Source organism: Ziziphus jujuba, chromosome 10 (assembly GCF_031755915.1).
Source record: "Ziziphus jujuba cultivar Dongzao chromosome 10, ASM3175591v1".
Taxonomy (NCBI): domain Eukaryota; kingdom Viridiplantae; phylum Streptophyta; class Magnoliopsida; order Rosales; family Rhamnaceae; genus Ziziphus; species Ziziphus jujuba.
Window position 1 is genome coordinate 8449573 of NC_083388.1, and position 24868 is coordinate 8474440.

A 24868-nucleotide genomic window follows, 5' to 3' on the forward strand; every position below is an offset into this window, starting at 1 on the left:
ATAACGTACATTAGACTATCAATGATTCGAGAATATTCTAATTCTAATACACAATTCCCATGATTTTTATATAATGGAAACTTTGGGTCTATTGGTGTTTTTGAAATATGATCACTATCTTTGTCAAACTTATTAAGCAATTTTCAATCTAGTGCTTTTAAGGCAGAATAAAACCATCTTGAACCCTAGAAATTTTAATTTCTAGAATAACATTTGCGATACCCAAATCTTTCATCTCAAATTTACAAATCAAAATTCTCTTAGTAGGTTGAATTATTTCTTTAGTGCTACCAATGATGAGCATATCATCTAAATAAACACATACAATCACATAATCATATTTATCTTTCTCATAAACACATTTATCACATTAACTTATTATAAACCCGTTTGACTTCATTATATTGTCAAACTTTTCATGCCATTGTTTCGAAGCTTGTTTTAAATCATATAACAATTTTACAAGTTCACAAACTTTATCTTCATTTCCAGGAGCTATAAACCCTTCAGGTTGCCCCATGTAAATCTTTTCATCAAATTCTATAACACCCCGTCCCAAATCACACCGGAATTCGTGCACGTTGACCGAGGTTGACCGTTGACCGAGCAGGTTAAAAGTTGACTTTTTGTTCCAGTTGGAATTTCTAGTTGACCAGGGTACCGTGGCGAAGTGCATGATGCCCCGAGTTCGTAGACTAGTAGCACGTCGAAAACGGAGCTACGGTTTGAAAGTTATGGGCAAAACAAGTTGAGGTGCAAACAGTCCAAAAGGTGCTGGGAGTTGACTTTTTCTTGTGGTGTAATTTTGTTTTGACTCTTGTATGGTTGAAAAGTACTTGTCGATACGAGTCCATAGACTAGCGGCACGCTTAAATCGGACATTTGGTTAAAAAGTTATGGACGTTTGAAGTTCGTCGGATACCATAATATTTTATTATATCTGGCTTAAGTGCACAGTGATGCCACGTGTCATCACCTAATTGGTCCACATGGAATGAACAGTATCACCACGATGGCTTTTATTTGACAAAAATCTCGGGGAAGAAAGAGAAAGAGAGAGAGAGAGAGAGACCGACCGGCCGCCGGAATCTTCAAATTTTCCGGCCGATTCACGTTACACGCGCCGTCCAGACGGAAGCCTCTCCCCATTTCCGACCAAACCCCAAAATTTCACGGCCATTGGTCGCCGGACAGGCCCGGATCGAGGCAGCGAAGATCGGCGGCGATTTTTCCTTCCACCGTCGTTTGCCCTGTTTCCGGCCATTTTCAGGCCACACGCGCCAACCACCCCTCACCACCTCCTCAAGTCCGGCCTACCCAACAAATTTCACGGCCATCGGACCTCCGACGCGCAGGGATCGGAGCTTTTTCCGGCGAGGGGCCGAAAATCTTCAAACCTCTATTTCTCCGCCGTCCGGCCTCCGTTTGCCTCACCGTCGGTCCCGTTGGAATCCTCTCTCCTCGATCTACAAATCTGCCAAAAATCTCTATTGATCCATTGAATGCCTCGCACAGGTTGCTCAAAAGGATATCACATTTTGGCCAAGCGCCAAAATGTGATCTATACCAATATCTATAAGGTTTTTCATTCGGCCACTTAAATGCATCAAGTGACAATTCCTTTAGCTTTTCCATCTCAATTTGAAAATGTGCCACTGTTTCTGCCTTGGTAGCAAACCACAACCTTTGCTTCAAAGCTAAACCTTTGAATGTGAGGGAAAAATTATTGTACAAGTGTTTAACACAGTGTCCGTGTTCAGATTCAAGTAGTAACTCCTCCAACGTATTAACCAAGTCCTTCTGTTTATCAGAAATGAATGTCATCCCATGAGAGTTCCTTATCTCAAGATCTTCAATCAAAATTCAAGAAACCAACTCTAGGTGTCCTTATTCTCTGATTCTGCCAATGCGTATACAATTGGAAACATTGCATTGTCACCATCAATGCCAACCGCTGCCAGTAATTGAACTTGATGGTGACCTTTTTATATGGCAACCATCAAGGCCAACTACTGGCCTACATCCTTCTTTATACCCTTGTTTGTAGGCTCCCAGGCATATATAAATCCTCTAAAACTTGCTTACATTATCTTCGAACTCACTTTTTATCACCACAGTACTATTTGGGTCAGTTTTCCTCAACTCCTCACAGCAGTTCTATACTCTGTGGTATTGCTCTTCGACAGTCTCTTGTATAGCAGTAAGAGCCTTTCTTCTTACCCTATAATACTGCCATTCCCTCACCTCCGTATCACACTGTTCCTTGACAGTTGTTAAGAAAGGGTTTAATTTCTAGTTGGGATAAGTTTTGAAGTTATTTATAAACCTCTTAGCTAACCAAGTAGATGTGACATTTGAATTCCTAAACAACTTAGCACATTTATCTATATGTACATTATTCAATGTTTTAATCTGAAAGGTCATTTTATCTTTCAACATTGAAGCATACACAAACCACTCACATCTGAGGTTTAAACACACAGCTCTAACTTTATCACTGTAATTCTTCTTAAACTTTATTGGCTTCTGTTCAATGATTGCATACTCCCTAACTGCTTTTCTAAAGTCATCTACACAACTAAACAACATGCCAACCTCAAACTTAGGATCTCCCATATCTATTTGAGAATTAAACTTAGGAAAATGCCTATTAATGTCTTCTTCATCACTAGATGGTCCGCTCATCAATACATCATCATCATACTCATGATCAGACTCAATGTAGACTTCATCAGTGGAAGTAGTGGGATTTCTAGTAGATTGAACACCTGCAAACTCAACATTACTGTCTATATTATCCCTAAACATAACCTCGTTATCTGACAACTCATAATCAAATTGCTGAAAATCCGAATCATCACCTTCACTAGCATGATTACTCTCTTCACCTCCACTAACATGATCATTTTGTGGTTGGGCCTCATTGCCACCAACATTGCCCTGATCACTCTCTTCATCTCCACTCACATACATGTCAAAATTAGGCCAATCATTGCCACCAACATTGCCCTAATCACTCTCTTGACCTCCACTAACATGCAGGTTAAAATCAGAAATATCATTTTCTATTTGGAGAGGGGTATCTAAACCTGAGTCTTGGGATTGGTGTGGATCAGTTTGGGGTTCAAGTTGTTGGGTGCCTATTTCCTCCTCCCAATTGTGAGGTTCATTGGTCAAAAACCCCAAAGCTACTTGCTAAATGAAATATACTTCCATAACTCTACTATTAGGCACAATATTGCATATGTTTACCACATCCTGATCTCCTGGTATCCTAACCAAACTATCATTTATGTTCTTCTTAGGAATCTAATAGAAGTAAGCATATTGATCTTTGATCCCAATTAGCTTTGCAAACTTATCAAAGCTAGAGTAACATATAGTGTCGGTATGGCAGTAGTCTAAAAAATCAACACTCCCTCCTAAGTACATTGTCTTACCCATTCTATCAAACAAGTCACCACCATGGTGAGCTTTTAGGGTAAAGTACCCTGACCCAGCAGCTGCAATCATATATTACAACACAAACAAATAAATAAAAAGAAATGCAGTGACATAGATGCTAGACAAGAAAACATAGTTGTAAACAACTACATTACTACTAATCATATTATTTGGCATATTGCTTAAAGTTAAAGCATTAATAATTAATTCAGGCATATTACACATACACCAACCACAATGCAGTTAACATCATTTTTTTAATTGAATTTACACACATACAAATACAAACTTCCTAAAATAACTTAGACAAACCTAACAACAAGTCAATTTAATACATAACGTGTGTCTGTGGTGGGGAACAAGGTTTTTACTAAAGATGGGATATGGAACCCAGAACTAACACAATCCTCTGTCATTTTCACTTTTCAAACCATAAAAATGAAAATTTCAAAGCATAAAACCTGCATCCCAAACAAAGATGCCAAAAAACCTTACAACCCAAACAAGAAGCATAGAATTTAAAATTTTAAAGCTACTTATGATATTTGGGGATTTCATTCTACACATTCTACATCTGCCAACTTTGCTTCTGAGATAAGCTCAGCTCCTTCAATTTTTGTTCGCGTAAAACTACTCTCAAAATTCTGTTCACGTTGCTCAAATTTCTATCACCAAACTCTTATCTCTAATCAAATGCAACTCAATCAGATCATTCGATGAATCCCTAAGATGATTTTCCCGCCCAAAAATTCCTATATGAGGACACTGGTCTCTAATCCCTAATCACATACACGAGACGCACGTGATGAGGACAGTAAAATGACCTGATCTAACCTCGCTTGATGATCACATGCGCAGCACGTGGTCATTCCGTTAAGCATTTTTGACAAAAGAACCAACAATGCAAGGGAAATAGGAGTTTAGGGTGCATAATACTAGGAAAAATAGTTTATGGTGCAATGTACCAACCCCGATAAAGTTTGGGGTGCATAGCTACCAATATCCCTTCATTTAATGCTTCATCGTATACATATTTTGGAATTTAACTATAACATGTGTTTCCAGTCAACCAACTATAATATTTATAGTGTGGGAGATATTTTTGGAGTAAATCCTACCAACAACACAGTGGCCAAAAAGAATTTTTAATGATGACATACTCATTGATTCCAAATTAAAATAATCATAACAAAAACACATTGGAAACATTAACAAATTTCCATTACAATTTTGTATCATATAAGATAGATGTAGCATGCAAATAGAAAAAATTACAAACTGTTCTTTCTGTTGCATTATTCTTATCCTCTATAAAGGGAGTTGTAGATTGTCAATGCGATCCATATTCCGCATAAAAAATATCTGGAGGATTATGATATTTCTTTGTGATAGCAAAGAGAGTCTCTTGGTTGGCCATACACATAATTAGCAATTAGTCACACTGGCCGTTGCTACTCCTCAAAAAAGACTGCACTTATACTTTTTTATTGTGAACTAATCTCAAGATCAAAAATGGAATTCAAAGCCACCTCCTGGAAAGCCTCCACCTCCAAATCCACTAGGAAAGCCTCCATCAAATGTAAACATGAACTGTTAAAGGGTTAAAACCACCACCATCACCGTCACCCATACCCATATCTTCAAGGTCTTCTCCTCTATCGTATCTAGTGCGCTTTTCTCCATCACTAAGAACCTGTAAAGGATCATAACATAGTGTCGAAAATGTCAATGGAGTTAAAGATCAAAAGCTAACAAAGATAGAAGATTGAATAGAAAAGTTGCACCATTTTTAGACTTCATATGCAATAGCAATTTCCCTGAATTAGGCCTCAACTTCTTCTCTGTTATCTACATTCTTATCTGGCTACCACCGCAAAGCCAGCTTCTTATATGCCTGCTTAATATCAAAAATAGATGCAGCCTTTGAAACTCCCAAGATCAGTCTTTGCGTTTGGTCATCTCCAAAGCTTTCTCAACTCTTAGTATTGCTTCCCAAATATGCATAACCTGCAGAATTGACAGGGTTTTACTCTTTTCAATTAACTAAGACCAACAGCTAGGTACGTACACATGATTAATAAAATAAACTTTGCATACAGTTCTGTAAAGTGGAACATCAATTTGGAAGCACAACTATTTTCTACTAACATGTAGAAGGTATGAGGTCAATAGATTCTGTTGTGTCCACAAATATTTTCTACAAACTTGTAGAAGGTAATGTTTGGAGTTGACTAGAATGATTCACCATAACATTCCTCCCAATCACTAAAAACATATCAATAATACCGCCTCAATCATACAGGACAAGTTTGAGGATCGAAACTGGAAGAAAAAACGGTCAAACAGTCTCTGAACACACCCTCATGGCAATATAATTATAATTAGGACTCTCTATAAAGATAACAACACCGAAATCGAAAAACAACTAAAAACAAGCTCCTGACTTTACATTATATCGAATAATCTCAAACACGCCATAGAATCGCAAAAAGCAAACCAAATTTTCAACAATCGAACTTGGATTTTATCCAATAAGGCACCAGCACTCAAACCCAAAAATAGCCTCCGAATTTAGAATGCACCAGAAATAGATTTTTTTATCCAATAAAACAAAAATACCCAAACTTTCAACTCGTTAAGTCCTTCAGGAATAGAACACCAATCACAACACACCCACCGAAAAAATTCTTCCCTCCCAAAAAAATAAATAAGTAAATAAATAATCCCCTACTTTAGATTCCAACTTATCCCAAAATTAATCAACAAAAAACAAAAACCACACCCGATAGATGTTTTAAAAAGACCCCAAAAACCAATCAAAAACAAATCCCAGAAACCAATCAAATCAAAAAATCAAAGGAAAAATGAAGCAAACAAACCTAGCATTTTATCAAAGAGACCAAGCGAAACAGCGAGCATAAGCATCTACTTCCGCCATGCAGCACCACCCACGAGCTTCTTATGCAAATCCACATCCTCCTTCTTCACAATACCCTAATTCCGAACCATCAAATTGAACAGGTTTGTATGGAATTTTAGTGACCTGAGAGATGAAATGGGGTTGTTTGGCAAAAAGGCAATTAAGTGAAGAAAACTTTATGAATGAGAAGAGGTGAGCCAGCTTTGCGGGAAGGGTGATGAAGGAGAAGAGAAAAGCTGGGTGAAGAAAAGAAAGAATTAAAAAAAAAAAAAAAGAAGTAAAAATATTTAATTTTGATGTAAGGGTATTTTAGAATTATTAAAAAATGAAAGGGTAAAACAAAAAAGATGAAGGAAAGGATATATTTCGTTATAGCCTTGCCCACGAGGGCAAAGGGCCAAATTCCCCTTAGAAAATTCAATACCAATCGAAAACGAACAGCATTGTTGTTTTGGGCATGAAGTTGTCGTGAAGTACTTTTTTGTTTTTGCGTGGAACGTCATGGAGTCACTCGTAGCTACTAAGAGAGAGGTCTTCCCTTTTATATTCTTTTGTCTTCACATTATTAATTCCAAGCTAGTTCATGTGTTTTATATAGATGATTATGGCCAGGTTCTTTAGAATAATATTAATAAATAATGATAATAAAATTTATAGGTAGTATGAAATTTTAAATAACTCATTAAAAATTTTACTTTTAAAATTTGATAAAAGAAATATTAGAGTTAAATACTTCCAATTAAAATTTGTCACAAGTATACAAATTGGATAGCCATCAAAGGCATCATGAATCATTATTTTAGAGTAATTACCAAATTAATTCTAACATTAAGGAACTTAGGATTGCCTTCATAATTTGTTCTGATTGAAAACATATTGCAAAGTAATATATTAAAAAAAAATATTATTTACCACCGCTAGTAAATAATTTTCGATGAAAATCTACGTATCAAACAATAATTTAAATAAATAATATTAAAATATTTACTTTTAAAATTTTAATATAAAAAATAATAAAATTAAATATCAAAATTAAAATTTAATACAGAAGTGCTAATTGTCTACCATAATAATAAATAGTAAGACTCATTTAAAAATCCCTGCAGAAACGGTTTCAGTTTAGTTAAAAAAATAAGAAAAACAACAACAACACAAAACAATAACAACTTGCATATATAGCAGCTACTAGCTAGCTACAATAGTAAATTAAAAATTAAGCATCTATATTTCTTTGTGTTGTTGTTTAATAATGCCTCTGGTTCCGATTAGTAGAATAATAATCAAAATTTCAAAATTTCTCTAAAGTTCTCAAAAATTTTAAAATTTCAAAACTTAATGACTTCCGCTTTAATTTGCTTTAAAGAATGTTTCAAATGGTATCAGCAAGAATCCAATCAAACATGGCAAGCGGGAAAAAGGAAACGATGTCCCATTATGAAGTTTCTTGGCAAATAAAATTAAGTCATTAACTGGAGAAGTTAGAAAAACTTATAATTTAAAAGGAAAAATTGCAGCATTACTTCACATAACTCATAAAAATTATAATTAAAGACACTACTAGCAAAATCTGGAAGAGTGTATGCCAATGACAAAAATAATTTTGAAATAAAAAAATAAAAATAAAAATAAATTGATTTATTAATTTATTAAAAAAACACTAAATTTACACCCTGACAGTAATTGCCAAAAATTTATCAATGATAATTTAATAAAGTAAATTAAAGCACATAAAAAAGTCCCTCTATTCTCCTAATTAATAATATACAAATTAAATCACCAAAAACTAGGAACAATCCAAAAGGGTGTGAAGCATCTCTCATCTGTTAAATGATCAATATTAAATTTGATGTCAGGCCTGAGAGATTTTTTATCAAAGTTATACACTCCAACTTTACCAACATCACGAAAATATTGATCACCATCAGCGAACAAATCAAATGGAAACCGATAGGTGATGTATAATGAATTTTGCTCCCATTCTGGAAAGTCTCGAGCACACAGTGATAACAACTTGTTTCCACCTAAAAACAGAGTTTGACCCCTTAAAGATTTCACTTTTTCCCATCTTCTGGCACAATAATTCAGCTTGTATATAAAATATTCATCTTTGTAGTCTGGATGATTATCATCATCATGATTGGTAGTAATCCGAAGCACGTACAAGATGTCGCCTAATGATTCTGCCAAATACAATCTAGCAAACTCTGGCAACTTGGTAGGGTGTATAATTCTTGTAATTTTCTTGGGAAAATCACGGTGAAGATCCCAAACTTCGACGCAACCATGACCACGCTCATAGTGCTCCAATGCATAGAGCATACTGTCGTGGTATATCATATCACAATATAATCTCGGGTCGTTACAAAAATCAGTCCATGTATTATTAATATTATTATTCTTATTATCATTATCATGGTCTCCAATGTGGCTGTAGAATGCAAGTATTCCATCACAATATATAATTATGATTGTAAAGCTTTTAGTACAACTACTAGATGGATCCGACAAGAGGATGGCTTTAGTAACAGGAACGTACTCACTGCCGCCGAGATCTTCGGTGGATGGGAGTTCGATTTGAGCTCCTGAAAAGGGATTGAGAAGACATGCATTGCAATTTTCATCAAAAATTATGAGCCACCCGAATGAAGATCCAACACATCGAGGTTTATGATAGTGATCACCAAGCCTTTGGAACACGTTCTTTACCTTGTAATGCTTTTGCTCTGCGAAATTAAACAAGTAGGTATAGCTGTCGTTTTGTCCAGTAGGAAGCATCAGCCATGGAGATTGATTATCAGAATTATTAGAAGACCAATGGGTAGAAATATACGAGTTCGTAGCTGCATACCAAGATAAACAAACACCTTTGAAGCGGATGACATCCACGGACGGCAACTTGGTCATCATTAATTCAATGATTTCGTTTGGAAGATCCAACCAGTTTGGTTGTAATTCTGCTCGTAAACATCTCTTGGTGGCCATTGTTAATCTCCAAAATTCTTGAGTTTCTATAATTAATGATGGCAGCAAAGCTATACCTGTTTATATATATACGTATACATATCGAAGTTTTTTTCGATCAACGGAATTTGAATTAGGGTTTATTATGTTTCTTAAAAGATGTTAGGCCTAAGCCCAAATAACCCAAAAGATTTGGGTTTAAACCTTGAAATCTCCTTTGTCCTTTTAGCATTGTAGGTGGAGGTGTCGCCTGAATGATTCCTGAGGCCCAATGAGCCAGATCCAAGTGTTAAAATTTGGGTCTCCTAGATTGGAAAGCCTTCTCGTCCCCCAACTCTTGCTCTTTTGAGGTAAAGGTTCAGAGAGTGCAGTTCATGGCAGTTCATGGCACATCTCGGACCTGCAACTTAGCCAGCTACTTTGTCTCTTTCAATGATCTGCCCAAGGATTCATCAAAATTGTCCACTCTTGATTCGAGGGCTCTGAATTGATTTGGACAGGTTAGATAGTTTATCAAAAGTGAGAAATATGGTAAAATGGAAAAAAGGACATTTATTAGCATAATCCAACAATAAAATTAAAAAATAATAATAATAATAAAAGAACTGCCAGTTGGAGGAGTTAATTATGAATAATTGTTACATATATATATATATATATATATATACATTATTTTCAGCGTTAGTATATGTATACATGTATAAAAAAGAAACCTTTACTATTCAATATATTAATTTATAAAAAGAAAAAGAAAACTGCAACACATTCAAGAGAAAAAAAAAAAATGCAACACATTGAAGAGAAGAATTAGAAAATAGAAAAAAAAAAGTGAAAATCTAAATTTAGTTGTCATAAAATCTAATTTTGTATTTTGGCATATATTAACTTAAAATTTAAAACTAATTAATTGGGTGTAAAAGATATTCATCTTGGATTTTAACTTAATTACCAAAAAATACATAAAATTGTTCATTTAATCTATTATCAATTTAAGTTAGGAAGACTGTTTCTTTTTCTTTTTTTAATTGAAAATAATTTACGCTTAGAATAAAAGCATATTACATAAATCTTTAAAAGTAAATAATAATTTTTAAAAGTATAGTTAATTGTTTATTGTGTTTAGTTTGATATTTTTATTTTATTGGTGCAACCTATATATATATATATATATATATATATATATACTATCTTTAAACCTCCGCACATATTGGCTCCGAGAAAAACTTCCTTGTTCTTTATAGTATCAAATTTAGTCTCCAAGAAAACCATACTCTCTTTCAAGAACAATGTTAAAGAATATTGACAAAAACGAGAGCCGCGAGATACGGAAAGCAAGGCATGCAGTCACGCGCATTGTTAAATCCTACATGCCAAATGTTACTGATCGCCAGAAGTCTCGTGCTTTGAAGGGGATCGTCCGTAATATTACAGATGATTCCGTTGTGGACAAAAAGCAAGCGGTGGAAAACCTGCTCGGCGTTGTCCTGACAATGGAGCAGTACACGGAACTCTTCGACGCTGCTCAACCATTGAAAAGAGCTGGGCCTATGGAGGAGGAACCTGGGTCTCCCGAGGAGGCGAGCACAGAAGCTCATGAAGGCAGCGATTAAAGCTCTGCTTCTTCTTTCTTTCTCCTTCTTTTTCATTTTTCTTTTCTTCTTCGGGTCAGTCATCACTCATCAGTGTTCTTGGAACATTTTCATATTTTCTTTATGTCTGGTTTGGTCTAGCCAAGTGTGCATCTTTGACCTTGTGTGCATCTTAGGCATTTCAATGTACTTGTGTTTCCTTTATTTTCGGATTATTAGTCAAAGCAAGTTCATGGTTTTATGTATTATTTAATTTATGATCATGGTTTTTTTTTTTTTTTAATTGTAAGAATTTTACCCTTACAAGTTAGGTAGCCTTCAAAGGCATTCCCAGCCTCTAGAATCCAGTGTCATGGATTATTGTTTAAAAATTAGTTTAGAATAATTAGGAAAATTATTCTAACATTAAATATCTATCAGTATTACTATTTTAGTTTTTTTTTTTTTTTAAATAAAAACCACAGTCAAAATGGAAGATCTTTTTTAAATTAACTTTTTTGGTGTCAGAGTCAAAGAGAGAAAGAAAGTACAATGGAAGAAGAGAGTGCGAGGCTCTGTTTAGTTCAAGCATTAAATTGGGAGAAAATGAAAGAGATTTATTTATTTTCTTTAATTAAAATAAAATACTGGAAAGAGGTTAAAAGGGGTACAATATAACGTTGAAAATTCAACAGCATTCGAAAATAAACGCTGTCGTTTTAGGCATAGAGTCGTCGTCAACGTCACTTAGAGCTACTGAGAGAGAGGTCTTTCCTTGTTTTACAATCTTTTATCTTCGGATTATTCAAGGCTAGTCAATGGCTTTATGTATACATGATTATGGCCGGGTTCTTTAGAATTAACCTAAGAATTTTAACCTTACAAATCAAAGGCATTCTTAGCCTTTAAATCCAGCATTAATTATGGATCTTTTAAACATTAGACCAGCTAGTTACTAATAATACTAACATTAAAGATCTCAAGATTACGTTTGTAGTGTGTTTTGGTTGGAACATATTGCAATATTGTACCATATTAAAATCTCTTTGGAAACTGTTCCAGGTTAGTAAAAAAGAGAAAAACTTGCATATATAGCTAGCTACAATTATAAAAAACATCTATATTTATATATACATATATATATTTCCTTTATTGCTGTTTAATAATGTATTTCTGTATTGTTGTTTAAAATGCCTCTACTTGGTTCTAATTAACAGAATAAAGTTGAAATTTTCAAAATTTGATTAAAATTTTCACTACTGCTGTTTTCAACTTGCTTAAAAGAATGTTCCAAATGGTATATATCAGCTAGCTAGTAACAATCCATTCAAACATGGCCTGCAGGAAAAAAGAAATGAGGTCCCATTGTGAAGTGGTGGTGGTATATAAATTCAAAAAGAATGTGACATCAGTAACAGGAAGAGCAAAAGTATAATAAAAACACTTTGGCGAAAAAAGTATTATAAAAACAAAAACGATTCTTTATCAATATATGGTTTTCTTCTTCCTATATGAGGCAGTATATATCAACAGAAAATTGGCGATGATTCTTGGAAAAATAAAATGGTAAGGGTTACCATCAGAAACATTGAACTCAGAACTTGGAAACTGCTTTTCATTAAAATCTCCATGGCATGAGGTTCTAATTTTATACTATTTACTTTAATATATATATATGTACGTATCTGGTTAATTTATTATATGCAAGCTGTGGATTTGGGGTATTACATGTGGAGGTGCAGTGTTACTTGGTGACAATGAAAGTTACTTTGCAGCTGACTAGTATCACTTGGAGAAAAATTAAAGCAACAATGAACGGTACCGATATACAATGGAGCAAAATTCTCCTCTAAGATTTAAAGATGTAAATTAAGTAATTGAGGTAGTTTCGCCATTAGGCACACGTACGTCAGTTAATGATCATAGAAATCTCTCACACATTAAACAAATTTATTAATTCAAAAGAGCTGATAATTTGTGACACATATGCATCAGTCTTGAAAATGAAGAACCCATCTAATTATTATTATTTTTTTCACCAAAAAAAATAAAAATAAAAATCTTATAAGTGTTTTTTTCAGTGGTTGGATTATTTGTTTCATCTGATCAAATCATGATTCAACATTCAAGACTTTTTCTAAGCTGGAAAGAGAAGAAATTAATTTAAGCTGCGGAAATCTCTAATCTGTCTCTTCAATTGGAAAAAGGGTGGGTGGGTTTTATTTACAGTACTGCTACAACTGAAAATGAAAATGGAAGAAGAAATCCTTCCAACTCCAGTACGTAGACAGTGGTAGTAATAATAGTAAAATAGTAAATATCGATGTGACAAGGTCGTAGGTAAGCCTGAAGGTGAAAATGAATACTAGTACTGTTCATAGTATCACTTTTACAAGTTGTGCATTGCACGGTGCAGACAGTAATGATGAAGGATTGTTGGGGTGGGAAGTTGGGAAGGAGGGGTCTGGTCCCTAGTCTTGATCTATTCCTTAACATAAATAAATAAATAAATAGAGCACCATGAGAATTGCAATGCATTCATTCTAACTAATAGGTTCATTTTCACCAGAATTGGATAGTTTAAATCAAAGGCATTACCAGCCTCTAAATCCAGCACTATGGAGCTTTTCAACATTATACTATCTAATTAGGAATAATTCTAACATTAACGATTTAAAGATTATCTTTGTAGTATGTTTTGATTGGAACATATTGCAATATTGTACCATATTAAAATCTCTTTGGAAACTGTTCCAAGTTAGTAAAAAAGAGAAAAACTTGCATATGTAGCTAGCTATAATAGGAAATAGCATCTATATACATTTCTTGTATTGCTGTTTAATAATGTATTTCTGGCATCGTTTGTTAATAATGCCTCTACTTGGTTCTAATTAGCATAATAAAATTGAAGTTTTCAAAATTTGCTTAACTTTTCATTACTTGTGTTTTAATTTGCTTAAAAGAATGTTTCAAATGGTATATACCAGCTAGCCAGTAACAATCCATTCAAAAATGACCTGCAGGAAATGAGGTCGCATTATGAAGTGTTGCTGGCAGATAAATACGAAAAGATTTTTCAGATGGATGAATGGTAATACATGTTCATGGACACTCCTGCTTTCATGCAACAATATAACTAACCTGGGGTGCAGTTGTAGCCGGTTTGGCCAAGTCCATGCTTCTGCCCCCTCCCTGCCCAGTTCGAGTGGCAGTGCAGCAGATGCTGCAAAAACTACCAAAAAAAAAAAAAAACAAACACAATATAGCTAACATGTTGAATAATAATATTAGAATTTAATAAGTGTATACACAATATAGCTAACATGTCGAATAATAATATTAGAATTTAATAAGTGTATTCAATTTATAGTTTAATAGATTTAAAGTAAGTTATAGATTTTAAAAGATTTACTAAATTGTTATGAAATTCACAGATTCCATAAAAAATTTATAAAAATCCAACGAAATTTTTGAAATGAAAGTTGAATTTCATATTGACAATTTTTTTCATAATTTTACTTTTGAAATTAATAATTTTTTGAATACCTGTATATTTTAAAAGAATTTTACAAATTCTAATTAAATACAACTATATTTTACCTCCAAATTATAAATTGAATATACCCTTGAGTCTCTATTCAATGAAATTAATTTTTTTTACAAATATATATATATATATGTATATATATATTAAAAATGAATCCTTTTTTAATCTAAACTTCACCTAAAGTTTTAAGAATTTAAGAATAAGTGATATTTAATCGATTGAAAGATTAAAATTATTTCTATTTCTTTTTAATTTCAAAGCCTTCCAAATATAGTTAGTTAAAAGCCCAAAGATTTGGGTTTAAGACTTCAAACTCTTTTCTCTCTTCAGCATTGAAATTGTAGCTATCGTCTAAATCATACCCTTTGGTTGATCAGTGGCTTGTTTGTTGAAAATTTTTTAAGAAAAGATTCCAAATATAATTACCAAAAATGCTGTCAATTGTAATATTGCTTCAAATCACAAGATCCAACATGTGCACTATTAAGTATCATCCACATGAAATGTAGTACTTCCAAAATGATTTTACATATATAAACATTTGTATATTGGAATAAGTTAATGGGTAAAATAAGCGAAAGCTCAGCAACTATTTCTTTCTGACAACTTTAATGCAACAGGTAATGAAAAAGGGAAGTTTGGGGCGGATGGGGAAAAAAGGGTTATTTGAACAAAAAACACTCCAAAAAGTTGACATTGGATCAAAGGGAAGGAATAACTTGGGCTTTGGACATTTAATGGAAAGTTTATTGCTTTTTTTTTTTTTTTTTTAGGGGGCAATTACCACCCTCATAAAACATTTTAGAAAAAGAGTTTTTAAGACAAAAATGCCATTAACCATTTTTTATTTTATTTTTTTACTTTTTTTTTAAATATTTATGGTTTCGCTTTTACTCTCTTATTCTCTCTCACTCTCTCAAACTAATTTTCTTGCTAAACTCAAATTAAAATTATTCAGAGACAGATCAAATTAATTTAAGCCACCCAAAATATAATAGAGAAGCTTTAGTTGCATTACCAAATAAATTCTATACAATACCATTATAAATTTACATTTTTACCCCATTTAAAATTATTATTAAGGATTGAACATTTCAAATGTTTTCAGAAATATGTTATTAAATGTGTTAAATATATTTAAAAATATGCAGTCGAACGTTTTTAGATATAAATATCTTAGATGTGTTTAAAAGTATGCAACTGAATATCTCAAATGCATTCAAAAATATACGACTGAATGTCTTCAAATACAAACATCTCAAATATGACTAAACATTTCAAATATATTCAAAACTATATGACCAACCATCTTTAGAGAGGTTCATTATTTTGAAACCCGAACACTCCAATAATACAACTTTCCATTGCCCAAAAGTATTCTAACCAGAAAGAAAATTTTGTGGAATTATCATGACTATCAGTTTCATCCAAAAATGTTGTAAAAAGTTTTCGTGAAATATTGTTTAAGTTGTAAACGATTGTAGAGAAAAAAAAAAAAAACATATTTTTGACTGAATGAAGATTCTATGAATTGTGAGTATTTTATATATTAAAAATATTATATAAAATTATTTTATATTTTTATATGTTTAAATGGTAGTGTATAAGTAATGATACTATATAGAGTTATTTTAAAATTATCAAAAGAACTTCTCAATATAATATTGAAGGTGCCTAGTACTATTTTTCATTAATTTTATTAAAAATGTTAAATTTATAAATAAAGAATACAATTATTTAAAAAAAAATAAAAAATACAATTATCCAGTAGAAGCTTTAGAAAGCAAATATAAGTACACACCAAAAGCTTGCAAGTAATTTACTAACTAACCCCCACTTTAATCAAGAATATAATTATTTAAAAAAATGAAAAGTACAATTACACATATAGAAACACAAGTAATTTACTAATTAAACCCCCAATTCTTGAATAAAGGGAACACCAAAGGCCTCTGTCCTTCCATCCCTTGGAAGATAGAGAATGACACCCATAAATGCCCTTATAAAATTCTTCTTCTTTAAACTCATTCCCTCTCTCCCCTCTCTATTCTCTTCTCTCTCCTTTCTCTCTTCTCTCTTCTCTCTTTGTTATCAAAGTCGTCCAAGAAAACCAAAGCACACTTCTTAAAGCTTTTCAAGAAGAATGTCAAAGCTGACCCAACATGATCTCATTGAGATTATCAAAGCATTCATGCCTAAGGCACTACAAAAATAGTGGTCTTGCACATGGAACAACATTGTTGAAGATATTGGAGGCTATTACATCGTTATTAAATTATTATTAGTCCCAAAAGTTTAAACTATTAGAATGTAGGTTAATTATGTATATCAAGCCATTTTGGTCCTTATAAATATCAATTCCTTAAGTGATATGGTTTTATTATGTATATCAAGCCATTTTGATTCTTACAAATGTTAATTCTTTAAGTGTCATATTATGCATATCAAGCCACTTAAGCTATTAGTATATGGGTTTATTATGAATATCAAGTCATTTTGATCCTTACAAATGTCAATTCTCTAACGGATGTGGGTTTATTATGTATATCAAGCCACTTTAGTCTATTCTCTAAGTGATGTGGATTTGTTATGTATATCAAACCATTTTGATCCTTACAAATATCAATTTTTTAAGTATCCTTACAAATGTCATATTATGTATATCAAGCCACTTAAGCAATTAGGATGTGGGTTTATTATGTATATTAAGCTATGTCTAACAATTATGAACCAAAAAAAAAAAAAAAAAACTATGGAAATCCAACTCAGCAGTGTCATGTTGACAATGCAGTTGTTCCTACAAATTTTGGAGGCAACAAAACCATCGAGAAGAAGAAACAGCGGCTGTTAAAAGCTCTGTTTCTTCTTCTTTTCTTCTTTTCTTCTTTTCTTTTGCAGGTTAATGTCCTATATTAAGTTTTTAATTGAATTCTTTCGCCTATTTTCAATTTATGTTACGTACATTGATTTTTCAATGGAACTAATTTTGGAATTCTCTTTTTTGAGGGGGTTTTTGAATTTCAGGTTTTCATTATAGTATTAGCTAGTTTCTAATTAGACATTAGTTTGTTTTTTTTTTTTCTTTTCTTTCTGATTCTAAGACATCGTTTTTGATAGAATCATGTGGGTTTAATATGTATTATTTGGTAAAAAACAATATAAAGTGAAAACATGGTTTTGTATCACAACAAAATGGAAAATATGATCGATATGAGGGAATTATATGATCGTGCAGAGTTCTATGTTTTAGTTATAGGAAAAAGATGTGTTTGTGTTAATATCTTATTCAAATGGAAATCTAGGTCTAGATTTAATTCTAATTAAGTACATATCGTTGAATGGATTGGGTTCTAAGTAATTTAATGATTAGCAATTTTCTGTGTTGGCAAGCTATCGATTTTCTAAATAAGACATGAGTACAACTAACTAACAGATTAATTACTATATGAAGCACATCAAATTTTCCATTGTAGTTTGCAAATTCTCAGCTATGTCATGCATGGCTACCGATATGGTTAATGTTTCATCTATGGGAGAAAATATTCTTCTTTTTCTCATCGTCATCTTTTTTTTTTTTTTTTCAAATCTATTTAATATATACTTACTTATATAGTTGTAGAACAAGTTGAAGAGATTAGAAACCAGTCTAAAAGTATTCAATTCTTTTGGGACAATACTTAACCAATCTGTTAGCTACCCTGTTTGATCTTTTTCAACTTAAGTCATATTGTGCTTTTTTAAGAATACCCATTTGAAGCTTCTATAGAATATTGCAGTTTGGTTCCCTTTTATGTACCAATTTGCTTGAAACCACAGCCAAATGATGGCTGGTTTTCTGCTTCGTTTATTAGGCAGCTGCTGTTGTAGTGTCAGGACCCGTCCAGAATTTCTCCCCGGAACCCTAGACAAGCCCTGATCCCAAAGAAATACCACCGAACCTTCCAACGGAAAATCCGGCAGCACCTCCCCTAAGGGTAGGACTAACCAAAAATTACCTGCACTGAAAACACACTTCAAAAAAAACATCCCCTTATTCCTCCCACGATACCACAAATTGGTTCCACAAATTTCAGCACTTCAAAAGAAAACGTGTCCAATACAGTATACAGAGCATTATACAATTAAATGTGGAATTTATAAAATGACAGATAAGAAAGCAATACAGGATAGAGAGGAAAAGGGAAGAAATACTTCTTGAACCTTCGGCAACGAACTGAGGCGTTGGACTCGCCCCGGACAATCAACGTCTCCCAACCTGGACCTAGGGGAACGGAATTTAAGAGTGTGAGATGCTAATCATCTCAGTGAGTGACCCTATCTACTATACAATATAATATCACGATAGTAACATAGATAAATAATAATTAATTGGAAATAATAATTTCTCTCAAAACCCTTACAATTCTCTCAGTTGGAAAAGTTTCCCTTTTAAAACCTTTTCACAAAACCCTTTGTTCGTATTCCCCGAAAACCAAGACATCAAATAAATACCAAAAACGGTAATAACTATATTTTTAATTCCAATACAATATAAAAATATTTATTTTGAAATCTCAGTTTTGAAAATCAGTTGATGCACCCACTATATACCAGTGGCGCCAACAGTACCCAGCGTCCCAAGGTACCGCCAGACAGAAGGTTATAGAAAGAAACCGGCATACGGTCACGTGGCGTCCCACTGCGTCGCTGCTAACCTGGTGTCCCAGCCATGGAGGGGTGGCCTACCCTCATCCGATGGCAACCACAGGATAACCTCATAATATCACCTGCGCGCTACTCACACCCTCCTGCGCGCTAATCACATCCGTGTGCATAATATCCATATCACATATAAACAGAACACCAGTACGTGCAAGGTGCATCCAAAAATCAGAAAATCCACATATTTAATTTATATATCAAATTCCACATTTTGCATAAATAGAGCGGGTTTAAACCATCCGCTTGAACCCGAAAATTCTCCACAATTTCTTAAATCCAATAAATTCACCAATAATTCCACAATAAATCAAATAATTACTTGGCACATAGAATTTAAATTCCAATATTTAAATCACACATAATATTCACCAATTAAATTCCCAAATTTAATTTGAAGGTGGGTCACTCACCTGGAGCACGCAATTAACCTACGATCCACCATGGGATCAATTCCACGACTCACCGGTTGTCAGGACCCGTCCAGAATTCTTTCCCCGGAACCCTAGACAGCCCTGATCCCAGGGAAACTCTACCGAACCCTCCAACGGAAAATCCGGCAGAGCCTCCCCTAAGGGATTTACTTACCACAAATTACCTACACTGAAAACACACTTCTAACAACATCCCCTTATTCCTCCCACAGACTACAAATTGTTTCCACAAATTTCAGCACTTCAATATAAATACAGTAATCCAGTGCAAAATAAATACAACAAGAATGAAAGAAATAGTACAACCGCAATAAAGAAGAACAGGGTACTTCACGAAGTAAAACAGCGAGGAAGATCAAGTCCGCTCCGAATGAACACCGACAACCTGGAACCTAGAGGAACGGAATTTAAGAGTGTGAGATGCTAATCATCTCAGTGAGCGACCCTACTACTATACCATATAATATCACAGTAATAAGTATAAATAATAATTATTTGGAAATAATAATTTCTCTCAAAACCCTTACAATTCTCTCAGTTGCAAAGGTTCCCCTTTTAAAACATTTTCACAAAACCCTTTATTCATATTCCCCGAAAACCAAGACATCAAATAAATATCAGAACAGTAATAATTAATTTTATTTTTCCAATACAGTTTCCAAACATTTTATTTTTAAAACACAGTTCTGAAAATCATTTGATGCACCCACTATATACCAGTGGCGCCAGAGTACCCAGCGTCCCGAGGTACTGCCAGACAGGAGGTTATAGAGAGAAACCGGCATACGGTCGCATGGCGTCCCACTGCGCCGCTGCTAACCTGGTGTCCCGGCCAAAGGGGGGTGGCCACCCTCTCCGATGGCATCCACAGGACACCCTCATAATATCAACCGCGCGCTACTCACACCCACCTGCGCGCTAATCATATCCGTGTGCACAATATCCATATCACATATACCATATCACATAATCAGAACACCAGTACGTGCACGGTGCATCTAAAAATCATAAAATCCATAAATTTAAATCATAAAACAGATTTCACATTTTTCATAAGCATAGCGGGCATAATCCATCCGCTTGAACCGGGAAATTCTCCACAATTTCTTTATAATCAATGCCATAAATTCCATGATTTTCAAATCCACCAACTTTCAAATCCATCAATTCAAATATCCACATTTTCCCAATAGCATAAATAATGCTCAAAATATCATAATCAAATCTCATAATATTTCATGGGCATATTTTATGAAAATTGAAATCACCAACATAACCAAATATTTTCCTTGAAATATTTGAAATTCAAATCGTGCCCAATTTACCATTAAAACCACACCAATTTCAAAATCCTCAAAACCATAAAATAATTTCACATGGCATAAATTTATATAATGCACATTTTCTTAAATCCAATAAATTCATAAACAATTCCACAATAAATCCAATAAATATTTGGCACATAGGAATTAAATTCCAAATATTTGAATCACACATAATATATTCACCAATTAATTTCCCAAAATTAATTTGAAGGTGGGTCACTCACCTGGAGCACGCAATTAACCCATGATCCACTACGGGATCAATTCTACGACTCACCGGTGCTCCTAGAACAAAATTCACAGACAGTCAAATAAATTAATATTTTAATCGGGTAAATAATACCCGGTACCCGGGGGTAAAACACAAACGTTATCTTGAATTTACGAGTTATATACCGAATCGAAGCTCGCGTGATGAGGATCACGGATTCGGTCTTACTTTCCGGTGATCGGACCCGACGGGGTCGGAATCTCGCCGGAAAGCTTTTCGAGTTTCGGCTCCGCAATTCTCCCAAACCGTCGCGAATTGGCGGAAACGGAAGTCGGATTTGGGTTCAGGAGGTCGAACACTGCGGACTGGAGCTGGCCGGAATTTCGGGTACTCGCCAGAACAGTATTTTCCGGCGGGCCGCCGCGGTCACCGGCAACCGTCGCCGGCGGCGCGTGCGTGCGGTGGTCGTTGGCTGTGAAATTTTGCAGACTTGTAGATCGTGAGGAGAGCAATCCAACGGGACCGGCGGTGAGCAAAACGGAGGTCGGACGGCGGAGAAATCACCGTTTGAAGATTTCCGACCCCTCGCCGGAAAACGCTCCGATCCCGGCGCGTCGGTGGTCCGATGGTCGTGATTTTTGGTGGGTAGGCCGGACTTGAGGAGAGGATGATGGGTGTACGGCGCATGTACTGTATATCGGCCGGAATAGTGCCGATTCGCGGTGGCCGGCGGTGGAGGGGGAAAAATCGCCGCCAAACTTCGGACGTCCGATCCGGGCACGTCCGGCGGCCGTTCGCCGTGAAATTTGGAGGTTTTGCCGGAAATGAGGTGGGCAATCTGGATGGCCGGCGTGTGTACAGTAACTAGGCCGGAAAACGTGAAAATGACCGGCGGCCGGTGACTCTCTCTCTCTCTCCTCTCTCTCTTTCTCTCTCCTCTCTCTCTTTCTCTCTCTTCCCCGAGAGTTTTAACAAATAAAAACCCTGCGTGACACTGTTCATGCCACGTGGACCAATCAGAAGCTGACACGTGGTATTTCACTGTTCACCGACCCAAAAACATTAAAATAATACGGTATCCGGTAAACTTCAAACGTCCATAACTTTTTAACCGGATGTCCGTTTTGAGCGTGCCACTAGTCTGTGAACTCGTATCGACGAGCACTTCACAACCATGCATTAGTCAAAGCTCAATTCCCCATAAACAAAAAGTCAACTCCGGCACCCCTTGGACAGTTTGGACCGCAACTTGTTTCGTCCATAACTTTCAAACCGTAGCTCCGTTTTCGACGTGCTACCAGTCTACGAACTCGTGGCATCGTGCACTTCGCCACGGTACCCTAGTCAACTCAAAATTCTCACCGAGTCAAAAAGTCAACTTTTGACCCCCTTCGGTCAACGGTCAACCTCGGTCAACGTGCACGGATTCCAGTGCGATTTGGGACGGGGTGTTACATCGGTGCTCCTAGGACACAATTCACACACAATCAAATAAATTAATATTTTATTCGGGTAAAAAATACCCTGTACTCGGGGGTCAAACACAAACGTTAACCAAAATGGTCGAATAATATACCGAATTGAAGCTTGAGCGACGAGGATTACAAATCCGATCTCCATCGACCCCAATTCCGCCGGAGGTGGCCGGAAAGCTTCGGTCGGTTTTCAATTCCTCGTATCTTGCAAATCGACGGGAGTTGAGTTAATTGGAGCTCAGAATCGGACTCAGAGGGTCCAAATTAGTGGGAAAGGACCGGTTGCACGACCGGTGGCTACCGAAAAATGGCCAAACCAGCGACACACCGGCCGCCGGCGTTGGAGGCCGATCCCGGCGCGTCCGCTGGCCATTCGGCCGGAGATTTGGCCGCCGGTGTCGCCCAGCTGCGAGCTTTCACGTCGATCGGCGCGTGCGTGGTTCCGGCGGCCGGAAAAAGTGCAGCAGGGAGAGAGAGAGACGGTCGGTGGGAAGGAAGAAAGAAAGAAAGAAAGAAAGAAAGAAAGAAAGAAGAAGAAGAAGAAGAAGAAGAAGAAGAAAAGGAATCGAGCCCCATGGCCTTTTTTCCCACGTGGGGAAAAGGAAAAAAAAAAGAAAAAGAAAAAGGAAAATAAAAAGAAATAAATTCAAATTAATTAAATAATATTAATAATAATATTATTATTTAAAATACTAATAAAATAATATGATTTTACACATGGTTGACATGTGGCTTCTCAACATGGTGACACATGGTCACCTTCATTAAGTCACACGTGGCACATCATTACGCGTTTAAAAATAATATTAAAAAAATACTATGTTTGAAAAACTCTACAGGTCCATAACTTCTAAACCACATGTCCAAATCCGACGTGCCGCTAGTCTACGGACTCGTATCGAAGAACACTTTACAACCATGCATGAGTCAATGCTCAACTTTGCATGAATAAAAAGTCAACTCCGGCACCCCTTGGACAGTTTGGACCTCAACTTGTTTTGCTCATAACTTTCAAACTGTAGCTCCGTTTTCAACGTGCTACTAGTCTACGAACTCGTGCCAACGTGTACGTCGTAACGGTACCTCAATCAACCTAGAATTCCAATTGGGTCAAAAAGTCAACTTTTGACCCCTTGGGTCAACGGTCAACAATCAACCTCGATCAACGTGCAAAAATTCCGACGTGGTTCGAGATGGGTTGTTACATGTAGCGTTGTAAATCAATTTTAACAAAGTGATTTCTTCATATTGTGGTACATGTCTCATAACCAAATTGTGGCTCCTTGGTTTATTTGGATATTGGACAGTACACAATTTGAGCCTTTTGATTATTTCTCAAATGCATCTAGCTAATTAACTAATATTCCCTGCACCTCATTACATCCAATGATGTGCTATAGTTTTTGCCCATGCTGATGATGTATGTATAAGACATGTTAGTTTTTTTTATCTATTGATGTCCATAATTAAGGACTGTGTCAAAATTAAACCTATGTAGATTAAAGATCAATTATTTTAATAGGATATATGAAGTAGTTTGGTGGGACCTCATTTTGTGGAGTATTGTTCTTTTGAGTTTTCAAAATTTGGGTACTGTATCATAGGGACTCGTGTCCATAGTAATGAATGATCAAGATACCTCAGAATCAATCATCAACAACCACTTGCTTCTCCTTTATACCACTTCATCTTCAGATATCAATCATTATAGAAAAGGAGGAAGGATTGAAAGAAATTGGTGATTGGATTTTTAATTCCAAGGCAGAGATTGTTTTCTCTAAGAGAACTATGCCTACAAATTTGGCTAATATGGATGTTTGGAAGTTGAGATGTTTGCCTAATGAGAAAGACCCCCTTTTTTTTAGTGTCCAAATTTCCAAAAGTCGTTTCAATCCATCTCTGCCAACTTCGAAATCATACTCCTGACCAACACTTTTATGGGATGTTTTTGTTTTGGTTCCTTCATGAGGTTCTTCCAGCAGTACTGTGCCATACAACTTGGAAACCCAAATTATGCTTCATAAACACTTCTGAGAATCTGGAGTTCTTTGCTTTTTTTTTTTTTTATTTGGTTGAGTCATGAATGTTACAATTGATAAAAATGCAGCTTTATCTTGCAAAGTGAAGAAAAGACTCAATCTACCAAACACCTTTGTTATTTTCATTTGCATCTGTAATTGTGGTTTGGTGCTGGACTAAATGCATCTTTGATCCTTTTGATTAGTATAGTTTCAACAAGTTTTCATTGAAATTACACTTTTTTCATCTCCAAAATTTTTTTCGTT

At 35.1% G+C, this 24868-nt stretch overlaps 1 protein-coding gene across 1 annotated transcript; it reads right to left on the minus strand.

The window, feature by feature from the left end:
- Positions 1–5017: 5017 nt before the first annotated feature.
- Positions 5018–9346, minus strand: LOC125420973 (putative F-box protein At4g17565). Its single transcript, XM_048468662.2, has 2 exons — positions 8156–9346; positions 5018–5137 (listed from the first exon to the last, which is right to left on the minus strand). Exons 1-2 carry the CDS (start codon positions 9344–9346, stop codon positions 5018–5020), a joined length of 1311 nt encoding a protein of 436 aa, XP_048324619.2.
- Between the last annotated feature and the right edge of the window lie 15522 nt (positions 9347–24868).

Bases quoted from the DNA above. Each gene is read 5' to 3' on its own strand.
- LOC125420973 (XM_048468662.2), bottom strand. From the start codon at position 9,346: ATGGCCACCAAGAGATGTTTACGAGCAGAATTACAACCAAACTGGTTG. The intron at 5,138-8,155 runs GTTCCTAGTTTT...GATCCTTTACAG, and splicing joins GCTTCACACCCTTTTGGATT to GTTCTTAGTGATGGAGAAAA.